Source organism: Sturnus vulgaris, chromosome 6 (assembly GCF_052056855.1).
Source record: "Sturnus vulgaris isolate bStuVul1 chromosome 6, bStuVul1.hap1, whole genome shotgun sequence".
NCBI classification, from domain to species: domain Eukaryota; kingdom Metazoa; phylum Chordata; class Aves; order Passeriformes; family Sturnidae; genus Sturnus; species Sturnus vulgaris.
Window position 1 is genome coordinate 43,915,934 of NC_142248.1, and position 16,882 is coordinate 43,932,815.

At 39.1% G+C, this 16,882-nt stretch overlaps 1 protein-coding gene across 5 annotated transcripts in view; it reads right to left on the minus strand.

The window, feature by feature from the left end:
- KIAA0586 (KIAA0586 ortholog) overlaps positions 1–16,882 on the minus strand; it is a 106,982-nt gene that overhangs the window by 86,723 nt on the left and 3,377 nt on the right. For all 5 annotated transcript variants that reach the window (XR_015804288.1, XM_088166355.1, XM_014871396.2 and 2 more), the window contains 11 exons: positions 16,507–16,675; positions 15,533–15,712; positions 12,875–12,995; positions 11,778–11,910; positions 10,371–10,412; positions 8,830–9,056; positions 7,882–7,954; positions 7,308–7,565; positions 6,958–7,132; positions 1,240–1,428; positions 146–333 (listed from right to left, as the gene is read on the minus strand). Coding sequence is in view for 4 of the 5 variants with exons in the window: in XM_088166355.1 (XP_088022481.1) it covers positions 146–333; positions 1,240–1,428; positions 6,958–7,132; positions 7,308–7,565; positions 7,882–7,954; positions 8,830–9,056; positions 10,371–10,412; positions 11,778–11,910; positions 12,875–12,995; positions 15,533–15,712; positions 16,507–16,675 (1,755 nt within the window). In the remaining variant the exon portion in view is untranslated. The remainder of the gene's footprint in view (positions 1–145; positions 334–1,239; positions 1,429–6,957; positions 7,133–7,307; positions 7,566–7,881; positions 7,955–8,829; positions 9,057–10,370; positions 10,413–11,777; positions 11,911–12,874; positions 12,996–15,532; positions 15,713–16,506; positions 16,676–16,882) is intronic.

Below are 16,882 nucleotides of genomic sequence, written 5' to 3' on the forward strand. Positions count from 1 at the left end.
TAAGAACTGCTTGGTTCCTCCATTCCATATTTTTCTAATTCTTATTGAAAATCATCTACTGATGTCAAAGTGTGTAACTGATCAGGCTGCCTGTAGTTAGCACTCATTAAACAAACAAATCATCATCATCACTCTTGACATGTACCTGCACAGAGAGCTGAGGTGGGTCCTTTTTCTCTGATTTCATCTCTATTACAGCTATATTTGGCTTTTTTACCTCCACTGGAGGCTTTGGTGGCACTTGAGGAAGGGAGGTTGTAACTGTGACAGGGTGTTGTTCATCTAAGGTTACTGCAGCAGGCTGCAGTAATGTGCTGCTGCTTTGGGTTTTACCTAAAGACAATTGAAAAACAATTAAAAATTCATACATCCATCTCCAAAGCCAGTAAATTAATAAATTAATTTAAATTCTATTCTGTGTGTTTCGAGATTTTGCGTGCAATTACAGACCAATTAAAAAGCCCCCTATTAACATTAGTTAAACTACAGTAATTCACCAGCTAATTTTAGGCTTTCCCAGCAGAAATTGTCAACTCAACACTATCACTTTTTTCAAATTATTCACTTTCCTTGACTCTGGTGACATCTACTGCTGAAAACAAGAATTGTGTTTGCCATTCAAAAACTACAGACCATCACACCCAAAGTACTATTACTATAACTATTATTGGTGTTAGCATAACAACCCACAAATTTTTTTCTGAGACAGCCTTTTGAAAAAATAATTACCTTATTTCAATGCCTATATAATACTAACCCTTCTCAAAACAAGCCCTATATAAAGGTTCTATTGAAAGTCCAAAAATCCAGAAGTCATGACAAGGAATTTACTGTGCTTGGCACAGTCCTACTGAAATTGCTGGGCTGAAGTCATTGCAAATGTTGAATCCAAGGGTGAGTGATTCAGTTCCTGCTTAGGTGGATACTAAACTGAAAGCAAGAAGATGAAGCCTGAAACCAAAATGAACCAAAAAAGGCAAAACAAGTAATTGCTCTGTCAGGGTGTCACCAGACATCCAGCATGAAGGATGAGGAAAGCCAGAACATTTTCAACTGATCCCTCAGATTTCCTACGAGAAGGGCAGGTGCAAATCTCATGGAATGGTTTGGGCTGGAAGGAACCTTAGAAATGATCTAATTCCAACCCCAACCTATTGACTTAAATAGACAAAAGTTGTATTTCCATGAAAGAGCAGCAATTAACCTGCACACAGTCTTCTTCAGGTGATTTGTTCCTACCTAGTGGGATAGCCATGGGAATGAGGTGGCCTTCCAGAGGACCAGAGGCAGCAGGGACATCTTGGCTGGGGCTGAAGAGGTACTGGTTCTGCTGGGCAAGGGCATACACAGGATGCTTCTTCATGGGGCTGCTGATGACTTCCTGTGTGTGAGAGCAGGTCTGGGTCCTTGCTGACTTCACCTTTGTGCCTGAAACAAGAGCAGATGGACTACATGCACAAAGCCAGTGACCCACAGTCTACTGATCCAAGCCTTCCACTGAGTCCACTGCAAATTTTTGCTGTGGGGATGGAAGCAATGAGGGAGGGAGTCCCAAAGGGCAGAATCTGAAAGTGCTACAGGTAGATGACAGATAGGATGTCTCAGTATTGGCAGCAATGAAGGAGTTAAAATTGCAATTTTTAAGTTGAATCTAGCAGATAAGGGCACAGAAACATGTAAAGGACTAAAGCACAGCAGTAAGTTGGAACAAAATGTGTGGTTTAGCAGCTAAGAAGAAATTCATAATTTGAAATTTGGAACTGAACATGTGATTTAGCAGCTAAGAAGAAATCCAGAATTTAGATTTGAAAGGCAGCCACAAAACTGACAGGTACTCAGAGGAACAGGTATAATCTGTAAATTCCTGGTTTAACAACTCAGTGCTACTGCAAAATCAAGCCATAGCTAATATCCAAAAGTCTTTACTTTCATCATCAAGGAAATGATGATTTTTTGGCCCAGATTTTCAAGCATATTGCAAATGGCCAGCCAGAAGTAATTTATATGTAAAAATGTCTTAAGCAAAGAGCAGAGCATTTATTGCAATGTGCATTTCTCTCCATACAGTCATGCAAGGTCTTGCTCAACTTACAACAAACAATTAATATTATTAAGGAAATTATTAATACAAATTGATAAATACTGCTTAAAAATTCCCCCCAAAAAGGTCAACAGTTGTCAATCAGGCAGAAGTGCTTCTACTGTTACTTTGTAGGTGTTAGGATAATGAATCTGGAAAGAAACATGCTGGTAACCAACTCCACACCTTTATTACAGCCAAAAAAATGTCATTTTACTCCTCTGTTGTATCTAATAATCACCTCCCTTTACTTGCATCCAGTTAACACATGGCAACAAGCACTTTTTAGCTCTGTTCACATTTAACAGCCTCCTAATTAATTTAAGAATGAAAGTCAATGATTATAAAATACAGGGATAATAAAGATTGATAATGTGACTTTTGTTAGATGCAGACAAGCAGGCAAGGCAGTTCACTTATAAAGTGGTATTTCTGTACAGACAAATTATGGGTTATAAGCCTGGAAACAAGAACAAGTCATAACTCCTCAGTGAGAAAATACAGGTCAGAGAGAAGCATCTCTAGAAAAGAGTTTATGGTCATGTTGGGTAAGCAATGGAATGAGAAATCACAACACAATGCCCTGGTCAACAGGATAAATGTAACCCTCAGATGTCTCAACAGAATGTCTGAGATGGAGCAGGAGAAGACTCCCATAGATGATAACACTGCATTCCTGTATCTCTGCAAATATTAAAATATATTAGACATTAATAGGCACTCTTCATTCTTTAAGGAAAAATCACCTGGAAACTGAAGTAGCCAAAACCTCACTACAAATCAGATAATAAATCTGAAGTGTCCTATTTGCTTTTGAAGCACCAAGTGTTTTGCCACGGGAAGAAGCAGAATTGCTGCTGTCTTCACATGATGAGTTTGTGCCTTTTGGCAAAGCACAGGTTAGGCAAAAAAACTGTTCTGAAGTCAGACAAATTACTGGACTCTGTAACATAAATAGATACAGTTCAGAGGCTTGTGATTTAGAAGAGGTCATACTACATGATCTAACAGCCCCCCTTGGCCTTGAACTTTTGAGTAAAAGCAGAAATTGGCAGCGTATCTGTAATGCTGCCAACTTGTAAAAACAAGGTTTTCACAGGGAGAATGATTAAGTACTGTATACACACAGCACCTCATTTTAATTGCTTTCAACTTTTCATTTTTCCCTGAAAAGTTTATTTGCACTGGGCAGAAACTAGACATTTAATTAAACTTAGCTTTAAAAAAAAAATGTTTTACATGTATTTATCAGTTCACATTATGCAAGAAAACAACTTCAGCTTTTTTTTTTTTGGAAATGATCTCTTACTCATTAAAGTGTTAGTTGAATTTTTTTCCTAACTTCCCATAAGAAACTAAGCATTAGTCACCAGAGTTTATTTGTAAAGAAAATGGTTGAGAGTTATAAAATGACTGAAAAGACACTCTCCAGATGGCCATTTCATTCTTAAGTAAACATCCTTATTCTAACACTAATTTAAAACAAGCTCAGTGGACTGCTCTAACAAAATACTCATTTAACAAGTCTGGACTTTTCAGCCAATCAAACCCATGGCCAAAGACTTCCAATAATTTTGCAGCCTTTATTACCTGGTACATCAAGGCCAGGAAGGGAATCTGTGGGTGCAGAGCTGTGAAGGGAAGAACTCACCATGCCTAATGTGAAAGAGATTTGTTTATTTACTTCTCTTTTTTTTTTTTTTTTTTAAAGAACCTGGTGCTTTGAAGTGCTCTTTGGACCTTGGTGCATTTTATTTACACTCCTACTATAGAGGAGCACAGATCTATTCCTAATTTTATTATTTATACTTTGCCATAACAGCTTCTTCCAGAACAGCAGCCCCCAAAATGATTGAACTGTTTTGTCTTCATGAGACCCTCGTGGAACACCACGGATTATTTTTCCATTTTATTGGCAAATTTTAGGAAAGGACAAAAATGAAGCAGTTTGGCCAACAGTCTTACCAAGAGGCAAAGATAAATAATGGCAGTATTAAACAAACCTCAGCCTCAATTAAAATCAGAAAGCTTGGGAACAGGACACACTCATTGGAATGTTGCTCCTTTACACAACATGCAAAAAATTCCATTCTCCCCTTAGATAAGAACACAGGGGGTGTATTTTTAAATTTTATTTACTGTCAGGATAGAGAGAAAACCATAACTTCCATAACTCCAGCCTGATGTTAAATAGAGAAACTAATTTTATGGTGGTTTTACTGCTGCAAACACACGTTTTGCTCTGCAGCATGACTTAATGGCTTGGAAGGGAAGCACTCTGGCAAAAGGCTATCCAGAGTTCACTCTGTTTTCCAGCAAAGAGCTTTTAAGCTGTTGGTCACACGCAGGAGTTCTGGAAGATTGAAGGCAGCACTGATCCAGTGCAGTTTTCCCTTTCATTTCTATTTGCCTCCAACAGAAAAAAAAGCTGAAGAACAGGAGCAGCTTGTTGCACCTTTCCATTCCACTGACACCACTGAATTCAAGTGGTGATTTCAAATGATCAAATGACCTATTTGTTATTATTAGACTGGGGAGGGGGACACTCTTTCTGCCACTTTACAGGACATTGCTTCTGGAATGATGAAATTGGCCTCTCTGGAAAGGTTATAACCTTCTGGTAAAGGACAAGAGCCCAATAAATAGAGAAGAAAATTCATTTAGGACTCAGCAAAAGCAGAACTGCTGATTAAATATTTTTAAAGAAGTGCCTGTTCTCAATCCAAATCTTAGTGGTCACTGTATCAGTTATTACTACCCTAAGTGCTTACTAGCACACATTTCATCCAAAAAGATCTATACAGAATAAATTAAATTATAGGTGTACAGCACAGCCAAGAGTCAAAAACAGTGATGTATCATGTTTCAAATGAGTATACCAGAGGATACACCATTTTTCACCAAAGAAAAGACATTAAACAGAGGGCAAACAAAATACCTAAGTCACAAGCTGGCAGTTTTCATGTAACAAGGCCTCACCTTTTAAAAAATGGTGAGTTTTGAAAAGTTTTCTAGGTTTCTGCCAGGACTGTAACCCACATTTTCCAGGAGGGTGGTGAGAATTGTGAATACTTTCTACCAGTAACACTTCACAGATCACAACTGGGCTCCAGAGCACAGGTAAGGAAAGTGCCATAAAGACCATGGCAGGCCAAACAAGAGATTCTTGTACTTTGAGGACTTGCCAGTGTGGATGCACAGAATCACACAAGGGTTTGGAAGGAACCTTCAGGATCAACCAGTTCCAACCTCCTGCCATGGGCAAAGACACCTTCAACTAGACCAGGTTACTCAATAATATTGAAATAACAAGAATAATAATAATATAAAAAAATCCCCAGCCTCAAACACCAGCACTGCCTGTCTTCAGAGACAGAGATATATTTTACACCATCCTTTGCAATGGCCTAAAAACAAGATTTCATCAAGTGACTGGCTGCTTTCTGATGCTAATCTGTCGTATTTCACACAGAATATAATGTTTTGACAGCTGTAATAAAAACCCAGGCAGCATTTTTAAACATGGCATTTAAGACTGCATCAAGTATATTTTCCCTGCATGGATAACAACAGCCTAAGTGCAAGAAGCATGGAGGGAGCCAGTTAATATTTTTCCATGGATTAACTCCATTGTGCCCACCTTCACTTTAACCACCTCTTCCTCTTAAGCCTCTCTCCCATCTCCACACTTGCCCTTTATCATTTTCTTTTTTGCTCACGTTCTCCCCAGCAAAATGATCCACACTTCTTCTTTTTTTAATACCAGTCAAAGATTATTCTAAATTTTTGTATTAAGAATCAGGTAAGTTTTGATAAGGTAACTAAGAAATAAAACAGATGCAATTAAAACATTACTGTCTACTAACTCTAGAGGAAGTTTATCTACATTGACCAGTGTCAGATATCATATAGTCTCCCTTTGTAATAATTTTTACATTTTTTAAATAAGTTAGAAAATTAGCACCCTGTTATCTCAACACTTTGCCAACAAAACTAATGAACAGAATTCATTATTAATCAACTAACAACCTTTATCAATTAAATAATCTTAACAAGCTATCACAGAAAGACTTTCTATTCTGCTTATAACTAAATGGATGAAGGAAAAGGAGTTACTTGCACTTAGTGAACTTAGCCAATTATTCTGATTACATCTTTCAATATTTTCAAGCTAACAGATGTCATCCTCATGATGAGGATGAGGATTTAAATTTTTTTTCATAAAAAAATTCAATTTTTCATATTTCAATTGATGCATCAGAAACAGGAAATTAAATATCAGACTTCCTTCAGTTTTCAAGTCTCAGTACATTTCTGAACTCTGGATGAATTAAATATTTAAATGAACAATCACTGGATAGACCTGACACAAAAAATACATCCCCCAGTGACCTTTATCAAAAACTGAGTTCATTTTTCAACACACTCAGTGGTAATTAGTTTTAGCAATTCAGCTCATTAAATCTTGGACAACAATAAATACAGCCTAATACATTTATCATATTTAGAAATAAGTATTTATTTAATCTAAAATAAGTGAAAGACACATTAAGCAAAGTTGAAAAACTTCTAGTATTTTTTAATTTTGAAAAGAAGATCTTAAATAGAAATAAAATATTTCAAATGGACAGGACTTAGAACAACCAACTGCCTGACCACTTCAGGACTGACCAAAAGTTAAATTAAGGGAATTTTCCAAATGCCTCTTAAACCCTGACATACCTGAGGCAGTGACCACCTGCCTGAAAAGCCACTGCAGCTGCTTAGGCTTTATATTGAAGAGCAGATGAACTACAATTAACAGATTCATTAACACAAGGAATTCCTGGTAGAAAAACTGGCAAGGAACTCTTTGTTCCCATCAAAGAATCACTCACCTCTAACAGTCTCTATCAGCTTGGGTCTGGGAAGTTTAGATCTGGGAGAGGGAGAGTTGAATCTCAGGTAAGGTCCTTTTTTAAGTGTGCTACGGTGGCCCTGGTAAATGGGTTTCCCATAAACTTGAGACAGATAATCTTCATTTTGGACCAGTGCAGTTCCACCTACAGCTCCCTGGTGGACACCAAAAAGGAAAAAAAAAAGTAGTTTACAATTCTCCATTTATGTAAATCAGAGCAGGACAGAGCTATCACTTTCATTTCAAATTGGCACACCTGCACACACAAAATTTTCATACCAATACTGAACAGTTTTTTCCTGAAAAGAAACCAACTGCTCAAGAACTCACATCTGCTCTTCTTTCTTTGCTCTCCAAATTTTCAGAAACATAAGTTCTAAACTTCTCTTTCCTTGTGTTATCTTCCACCTGCTTCTGCAATGGCTTTGTTGCAGATAAAGGTCTTTTTGTCAGGCAACCTTGGTCGTTTTGAGTTCTCTCTTTAATTTCTTTCTTGGTCTTCATAGCCCTGAGGTTTTGGGCTCTCTTGTTCCATGGGGCTTTTTCATCATATTTCTCTTGTTCTGGATCCTTCCTTGTCATTTCAGCCTAAACAGAAAACATAAATGTAATAAATGGAAATTTTTATCTTCAAGGCTATCAGCAGAGTGTGTGAATAACTCTGAAGTTCTGAGAAAGGGCCTGTTTTTCATGTTAGCCAGCAACTGAAACCAGGGATTTTCATTACACAACTACAGTTTTAAAACAGGTAAATAATTTATTATAGCTTACTGCATGCTAGCAATAACAGGCAACTTCCTCATGTTTTCAAGGGGTGAGTAAATCACTTTACTGTGGACATGAAAGAACAAGGCAAGGTGGAAAAACATAACACAAAAATCCAAACTCATTTTTCCAGCCCTACCTGGAGCTCCTCATTGATTGCCTTGATCCACTCATCCACAGTCCTTCGGATACGAATCTCATCCAAGGCATCTCTGAAACAGAAAAAAGAACCATTTTAGGGCAGTGCTTCTCAAATTGCACAGATTTGTTCCTGGCAAAGTTGTAACCTTTAAATGCTCCAAAAAGAGAAGCCCAGTGAGATTTTGCACCTCTACACTCCCCAAAAGGCACCCAAAGCAAAGCCCATCCAGCCCCAAATCTGTTCTTGCATGGTGCCAACTGCAAACCTCACTCCCTGCTGGTAAATACTGATATTATTACAAATATTTTAGGAATAGAGGCAGCCTTGTGTCACCTCCTACTTTTATCACAACTGAAAAAAATCAAGAAAACATAAATATTCCAATTTAACAAAAAAGCAGATGACAAATTACTACATCTTCTAAAAGATAATGAGGGCAGGTAACATGCCTAAAAAAAAACCCTTATACATCCAGAATAGCTACCTTCCTCAGGAAAATAAAAGTTTAGATTGTATTTTAATAGAAAATTTCCATTATGATTCAAGCAGGAGTATTTAACACAACTAACAAAGCAAAAGTTCAAAACCCAAAGATCTGTAGTGAAGTGATTAAATTCTGTAAATTTACAGGCTTATGAAGCCTCTTCTGTTCTAAATAATTAAAGTAGGCTTCAATTTTCTTATTATTGCAAGTTGGTATGGAAACAGCTAAATGCCCTGGTAGCAGAGCACTTTGTCCAGCTGATAAAGCCTCACAAATCAGATTTAGGCACTTGACAAAAATCAGTTCACACCACAAAGGTCAAAAAACATCCGAATTTCAAGAATCAGGCAATGATTCCTAGAAAGAGCCAGTAAATCCTTTTTGCAGGGAAGAGCACAAATTCTTCAATGCCCAGATTTGGAAACACCAATCTCACAAAGCACTGAATTGTAGGGTCTGACCTGTTTGTAGTCAAGGAGTCACTGAGGGAATACAGGGCATCTCCATCTTTTGCACGAGTAACAGCTTCCAGATTCTCCTCGAGGACTCTTTTATTGTTCTGCACTCCTCTCAAAGCCCTTTCAGCATCTGTCAGTATAGACCTTGGTGGTTTGACAGTTTGAAGGATGGATGGTTTGTTGAGCAGATGATGTTCGGGAGGATCAGGTGAAACAGGAGGAAATTTTAACTAAAATTGAAACAGAACCTTTAGCTTTTAATCAGAGATTGTAATTTCCTATTAATCTGTTATCACATCAATGGCATCACATGAAATACTGCCCATGTGCACTATCAGTAACTTCAATTACTCAAGAACGTTCATTATGTTGCAAATACATTTAGAGAAGTGAAAGACATCCAAAAGATCTCAAATGGAAAATGATGTGAAGTATCAGAGGCAATGCTAATGAGGCTAATAAGCATGTGAAAAGATGGCAATTAGATACATGAAGTATCACAAGCAAATCTCTCCATGTAACACTAATTAAATATAATTAAAAGCCTAATAAAAGCCCAAGTCCTCTAAATATATGCACTTGTTTGGCACCATCTACCCCAAGAAACACCAAGAAACACTTGTAAGTTTTAACAAGATAAATCCCTCAGCAGCTCCTTGATCCTCTTTCACTTTTACTCATTTTCACTTTTCAGAAGGAACAATGAACCTCTCACTTTGCAGAACCCTTTTACAGAGATAAAAATCGAGTATAAATTAGCTGCTAAGTACAAAAGAAAGGGACACAAACACAGGAAACAAATTCTCACATTCATTCTCACACTCCTGAGGAAAAACCCAGAGGCTCCTGAAAACTTCATTAAACAGTAAAAAAATTTAGAAGTGATAAATGTACACTAAAAAAAACCCCAAGACTTCAAGCCAAAACCAAAATATCCAGACTCAAGCAGACTGTGAAAACATTAACTGAATGACCTGGAAAAAAACATCTCACAGATCACAATCCAGTTTTGGCTTTAATGCTACTCTTTTGTCAAATCAGAATTAAACAAAAGTTTATGTTTGAACAGATGTACTGCCACAATGCCACAACAAAACAGAAATCATGACACTGATCCCATGACCTTTGTGTTGGCCTGGTGAGAAAGAGACAATACACCAAATTATTTTTATATATTTTATAGAGAAAAGGTAAGAAATACAGATACATGAGCAAGTGTAAATTGATGTAGACTTGCTAGTGAGACCCAGATCATGAAATGGTAACTGGATCTGTTAAATCTGTTAAAAATGCTGGTAGCAACAGCCCACACTGTGTCAATCTGACAGCAGCTCCCTGCCTGACATTATCCCCTCAAGGGATTTACTAGGACTGAACAGGTGTAATGTGATTGTACAAGAACAATCTAACAAAGATCCAGGTGTGCAATAGGCAGCCTGTGGTATTTCATTGCAAACACATTCAAAACTGCTTCAGCATTAGAGTATTTTATAGAAAGCCCAAAAACCCACAAAAGAAACACACATAAAAATTTCAAGGCGTACCTTAATAAGATCATTCATGTCAGATTTCCATGAACTTGCTTCCTAAAAAGACAGAAGAAAAGCTGTTGAAACTTCAAGGTAAACTCCATAGGAGATACTGGATCAGTTTCAGTGGCCAAAATGAATTCCTTGGGTTAGAGCACCACCTTCTGTCCTCAGCTGATTCAGAGCTTTGCTTTGTGACAGAGCCGGTTTATCATTTACCCAAAAATTTATCATTATCTCACTCTACAAACCTCTCAGTGATGAGGAGTCAGCAGCTAAGTGTTTAATTAACCTAAATCTCCACGTGCTAAGTCATCACCTCTGTCTTTCTATTGACCTTTTTCATAAGAGAGATCTCAAATCATTTCTGTAACTGCATCTTGCTCCCATTCCTTATCCCATCTCATCTTGTTCTGTTGCCTGTACTAAGGTATGCTACTTGTTTAAGTTTTTAGCAATAGTGATAAGAAAATATTTGCAACCTCAGTGGGGAACAAGGGATCTGTTCCATTCCTAGTAAGAACAGTTAAATGTAAAATTCACAAAGTGTTACAAAATCTATTAAAAATGCATCAGCTATCACAGAAGATATGACAGATGAAGCTGCATTTTCTAAAGATACAGCAACAAATACCAGACTGGTGATACAAAATATTTTTTAGGGAAATATGCAAGTTGAAATTTTCAACCACAGAAATAAACCAGCAGAATCAAAGTTATTACATTTCAAGCCAATTCACAGAGGTGAATTTTCAAACTTTTCTTCTTTCACACTGTGTACATTGACAAGGACAGAGAGGACCATAGCAGACAGGTGGAACCAGGAATGGCACCAGGTTAAGAGATAAAAGCCTCAGTTGCCAACAGCTCCGTGTTGCCAGCACAGAAGCAAATCTTGCACCCCCAAAGGTACAAAATCATTAGCACAAGAAACAGCACAAAGATTCTGTGCCAGGCAATTCCTTGGAAACAGCACTCAATACAAAAAGAAGTGGCAAAATGAGAAAGGAAATGCTTAAATCATCCCTAAAGCTGACTGGAGATAAATGGAACATTGTTCTTTCCAATGGAAAAATTACATCAGCTCTGTAGTTCTGCAGAGAACAGGCACTGAAAATATCCAAAACCTTAAAACAAACAAATAAACTTCTCTTTTCTCTTTCTGTCCTTCCCTCTTTCTCTCTATTTTATGTCTGGGACAATGGCAGTCAGAGCCCATTGCACACCCAGAGCATTATTCAGGCTCAAAGCTCTTCCACACACAGAGACTCCAGTATTTCAATTAATTGAAAAAATGTAGATCTTCTTACAGGTGTAGAAGCAAGAGCAACACTTTTACTGATACCACACTTCTGTGTTTTTCTCCACAATTTTTATTCCCTTTCTTCAAACCCCTGCTCATTGTGATTAGATTGACTTTACCTGTAGAATGTTGTGCATTTCTCTTCTCAACTTGCCAAGATCTTGAAGTAAATCATCTGCTTTCTGCACTGTTTTCTCAATTGAATTGTAGCTTACAAAGGAAGGAATTAAGTCTGCAGGCAAAGCATTGTGTCTGAGGGGAGAAACACTCCTGGTTACCTCTCATGGCTCCTGAGGTGGCCCAAGAAAGGATTCAACTGTGAAACCAAGCAGGAATTTACACTGCAAGTACCAAACCTTCAGATAAACTGGAACTTGCTTTGGCATCTGAAGTTATAGAGGTTATTGGGTTTTCTCTGTTTACCACTTAACACCTTCACTCGTATTCTTTAATCTTTAATAGTGAAATTACATCTAATAGAGCAACATTTAAACTTTGGATATCTTTCCATTTGAAGCAATTAACATTTTTACACACACTGTTCTAAATTAGACAGCACATATAATCAGCTTCTCACTCTATTAGTGAAATTGTAACTTTACATTATTGCCTGGGGATAATATGCTTCAGACTACATAGCTAAGAACATTTTTTCAGCCATTTTAAAGCTTAGGAATTGTTAGGTGGATGCTGCTCCTGAAAAACACTCCAAGTGCAACCCGCTGACCTCTGAGAAAGGTGTTGTGAGCTGTCCTTAGCAACAAGCCTTCATCTGCCTGCAGTTCAACAGAAACCACAGAATCGTGGAATATAAGAGCTGGAAGGGACCCATAAGGATCAGAGTTCAACTCCTGGCCCTGCACAGACACCCCAACAATCCCAGCCTGGGCATCCCTGGCAGTGCTGTCCAAACACTCCTGGAGCTGTGGCAGCTTTGGGGCTGTGCCCATTCCCTGGGGAGCCTGGGCAGTGCCCAGCACCCTCAGGATGAAGAATCTTTCCTGATATCCAGCCTAAACCTCCCCTGGCACAGCTCCAGCCATTCCATCAGGTCCTGCCAAAAGTAATGCAAAAATAGAAATACTCCAGCACAGCTGTGCCAGACTCAAGGACCACACCAGTGACTGTTACACCATTAGTGTCTAATGCACCTCTCTCAATTTCATGGAAACAGAGAGAAACTCTTCCTCAGTTTCGGATTGTTGTGTTTATCCACCTGTATCTCTCAGAAGGCCAGCCCCTTTCATTGCTGCTTAATGTTGTCTTCTTGGAATATTCCATTTGCTTCAGTGGTATTTCTTGAGAATTCAAAACGTGTTCCAGACCTTTCCCTTCACCTAAAATTAAGCAGAGAAAAGGAAACTTAGGTTAATTCAATGTATTTAATACTTTCTTCTCCTTTCCAGATATTTCACCATTTTATAACACTCACCAAGGAGAAAAAAAAAAAGCTTTGAATTAAAAATATAGATCTATGTCAGATAAGGCAAGTCACTTAAAACCACTAACCGATCTTTCTGAGTGCCATGGTCTAACAGAGTCCGGTTTTCAGTTGGGAGTGGCTCCCTCTGGGGACCTGCTGGAGCCAATCAGCTGCCTAAGTTTGAAGAACCAATCAGCTGGCTAGATTTGAAGAACCAATCAACCGACTAGGTTTGAAGAACCAATCAACTGGCTAGGTTTGAAGAACCAATCAGATGGCTAGGTTCGAAGAACCAATCTGCTGGCTAGATTTGAAGAACCAATCAACTGGCTGGATTTGAAGAACCAATCAACTGGCTGGATTTGAAGAACCAATCAGCTGGCTAGGTTTGAAGAGCCAATCAACTGGCTAGGTTTGAAGAGCCAATCAACTGGCTAGGTTCAAAGAGCCAATCAGCTGGCTAGGTCCGAAGAGCCAATCAACTGGCTAGATTTGAAGAACCAATCAGCTGACTATGTTTGAAGAGCCAATCAGCTGGCTAGGTTCGAAGATTGATACCTGGTTAAACCACTTAAAAGAGCTGAACACGCCCCTGTGGAAAAGCACATTTAAAAACAAGCACAGCCTCGGAAAGCTCTCTTGGTTTCCGGCTCTGAAGAGATAATGGGCTGGGCCAGGTCAGGCTCACACAGCCGGGTGGGTGTGTGGCTCAGCTGGGATTTCTGTCACCACCAGGCCATGTCACCAGGACTGCTTGGCCAGAGTCAGCATGGCCGGGGCTATCTTGGCATGGCTCACAAATGGAATTGTTTTACTCTGGGAGTGAGGCCAGGGGTGGCTGGGGCCCACAGGGGCCACCACCGACCTGGTCTGGGAGTGGCCACATGGCCAGGAGTGCATGGTCTCGGCTATCTCGGCATGACTCGCGATGGACTGTGTTTGCTTAGCTGCTTTTAGCCAGCCATGCTGCAGACAGAAGGACAAAAGCAGAGCAGCAGTTTTGTTTCTTTTCCTGGTGCCCCACATGAAGGAAAGGCACAGGGCGAGTCCCAGAGTGACTCACACAGTGCTGGTGGGGACTGTGGTGTCAGCAGTGAGGGTCACAGCATTTTCTCGATTGTGGAGCCTGGACAACTTTTCAGCACAGCAGAAATCTATAAAAACTGTTTCAATTGATAAAGCTTGAGAACAAACAAACCTACGAATACTAATTCTCTCCTGAATAATGAAAAGGAAAGGGTAAAGACTCATAGAGACAACAACATGGGACTGAGTCAGTGAAGAAAGAGTCAAATTCTAGATGAGAGGAGATTGAGGAGATGCCTTAATCTTAGGCTGAAATTCTTCTTGTAAGGCTGTGGTGAAGATAAAATTGATATATCAGACTTACTTACTTTTCCCTGACTCATGGAAATGCATTGGGAGGATGCAGTGTTCTAACATGACTGTGAGTCACACCAATACTAAAGCAAGTAGATGTTGCTATGATCCAATGAAAAACTTAAACAGAGAGACATGAGAAACCTTGCCCCAGGAATTGTAGTAGAAAACCTCTGTTCCCAGAGATAGATGAAGACAACTCTTGATTTATGCTAGAACAGCTCATCTTAAAACAGTAACCCAATAAGTTGTCATGGCCCATGAAAGCAGCTGTGGGAAAGCTGTGAGGCAGGGGAGGGACTTTCATACTGCAAAGAGATTTTCCTTTCCTGGGTGGATGATTTGCTGTGACACTGAAGCCACGAGAAAACTGTTTCTTGTGGAGGAGTCTCCATGGCATGGCCAATGCTAGACCCACTACATAATTGGTGCATTGGCTGGAAACTCAGATTGGTGAACCCAAACTGCCACACTGAGATTGCTTTAAATTAGCAAGGCTAGATGGAACTGGGATGGCAGTGAGCTGAGTCACTGAGAACAAATCTGTGACATTATGGACAAAATGCTTCTTCTGTCTTATTTAATTTATTTCTAGACCCACTAAACAATAGGAATCCCTGACAGCTTTGTAACAGAGGCAGAACTTGATCAAAAGCAGTAAAAGAAAATTACTTTACATTTGCTTTATATCTACTGCTTTCAATACAATAACACAGAGACCTTAAGGACCCATGAAAAATAAAACAAAAATTCACTTTAACCAATGATAATCAAAAAGTTATTGAGTAGCTCCCAAGTTTTACATTCTTTTGTCTAATCTTCCTGAAACCTGACTTTAAAAAAATACTTCAGTGAGCAGTCCTGCTGAAACTCTATAGATTAAATCAGGACTGTCTTTAAGTCTTTAGTTTCTTATGAGTAAGTGATTTATACACAAAACTAACCCTTCCCAAATGTACATTCCAAATATTCTGAATATGTGCATTTAAGTGCCAGCAACCCAACAGAAAAGGTGAGGAATACACAAAGTAACCACCAGGCCATACCAGGTAGGCCAGTGGAGGACAGTACCTTCTCTTGTAGGTTTGGGAATATTTTCTTTTTCTACTATAGAGTTTTCTTTCTCTGAGATTTTCCCATTTTTGGGTACAGGTTCTGGAGCATATCTTCGAGGAACTGGTGTCTTTAGAGGAGATTTTTGTGTGTGAACCCCATGACTTGGAAAATGGCTTGAATATGCTTCAGGGAACACTAAAAAAAATAAAGTTATTTAAATGTTAATAATTTTCTTCAAAGGAAATTATATCATAAAATCACAGAAGGGGTTGGAAGGGACTTTAAAGATCATCCAGTTCCAACCTCCTGCCATAGGTATGGACACCTTCCATGAGCAGGGACACCTTCCACTATCCCAGATTGCTCCAAGTCCCATCCAACCTGGCCTTGGACACTTCCAGGGATCCAGGGGCAGCCACAGATTCTGTGGGCAACCTCTGCCGGGGCCTCCCCACACTCACAAGAATTTTTTCCCAGCATCTAATCTAAGCCTGCATTCCTTCAGTTTGAAGCCATTCCCCCTTGTCCTATCACAACTTGCCCTTGTAGACTCTAGGGAAAAAAGATCTAGAAAAAAAACAGTGCCAGGTCTATAAATTGTTCACAAAAATGCAAAACATTGCTGCACTAGTTAAGTAAATAAGAAGAAAATTTCATACTTCTGACTGCTATCATAAAGGGATTTAAAAAAACCCCAAAACCCAACTGTAGTTCATCACTGGCTTCCACACAGATTATGTCTCAATAAGATTATTTTAAGTGCAGGCCCCTCCTGGTGCAAACTTAGTAAATCAAAACTCTCATTTCAATTTAAACTGGAAGATACTGGAACATCTTCAGAATGTCACAAAAATTATAAAGAGCATTGGGCAATAAAACAAATTACATAGAAGAAATGTTTACTAATGTGATGCACAATCCAATATTAACAGACACTAAATTAATGGAAAACTAATAGTGAAAATCAGACAGTAAGAATTTGTCTCCACCTTGGGCAGGTGCAGCAGTGGTAGGGAATAAACCCCTGGGAGATGAAGGTGCTTCGTTAGCGAGTGATCTCTGCTCTGGCTTCTCCAGGTGTCCTGTCAGGGGCCCAGAGGAAGGCACAGGACCCTGCTGCAGGCCACGGGTGTTCACTGCAGAGCTGATCAGCTGGGACTGGGAGACAAAATTACAGAGGATTTCTGGTCATTGAATCACAGAATTGTTAAGGTTGGAAAAGACCTTTAAGATTACTGAGTCTAACTCTTCTCCCAGCACCACCATGTTCCCCACCAAACCAAGTCCTCCAGTGCCACATCCAAGTTTTCTGAACACTTCCAGGGATGGTGATTCCACCACTGCCCTGTGCATGTTCCAATGTCT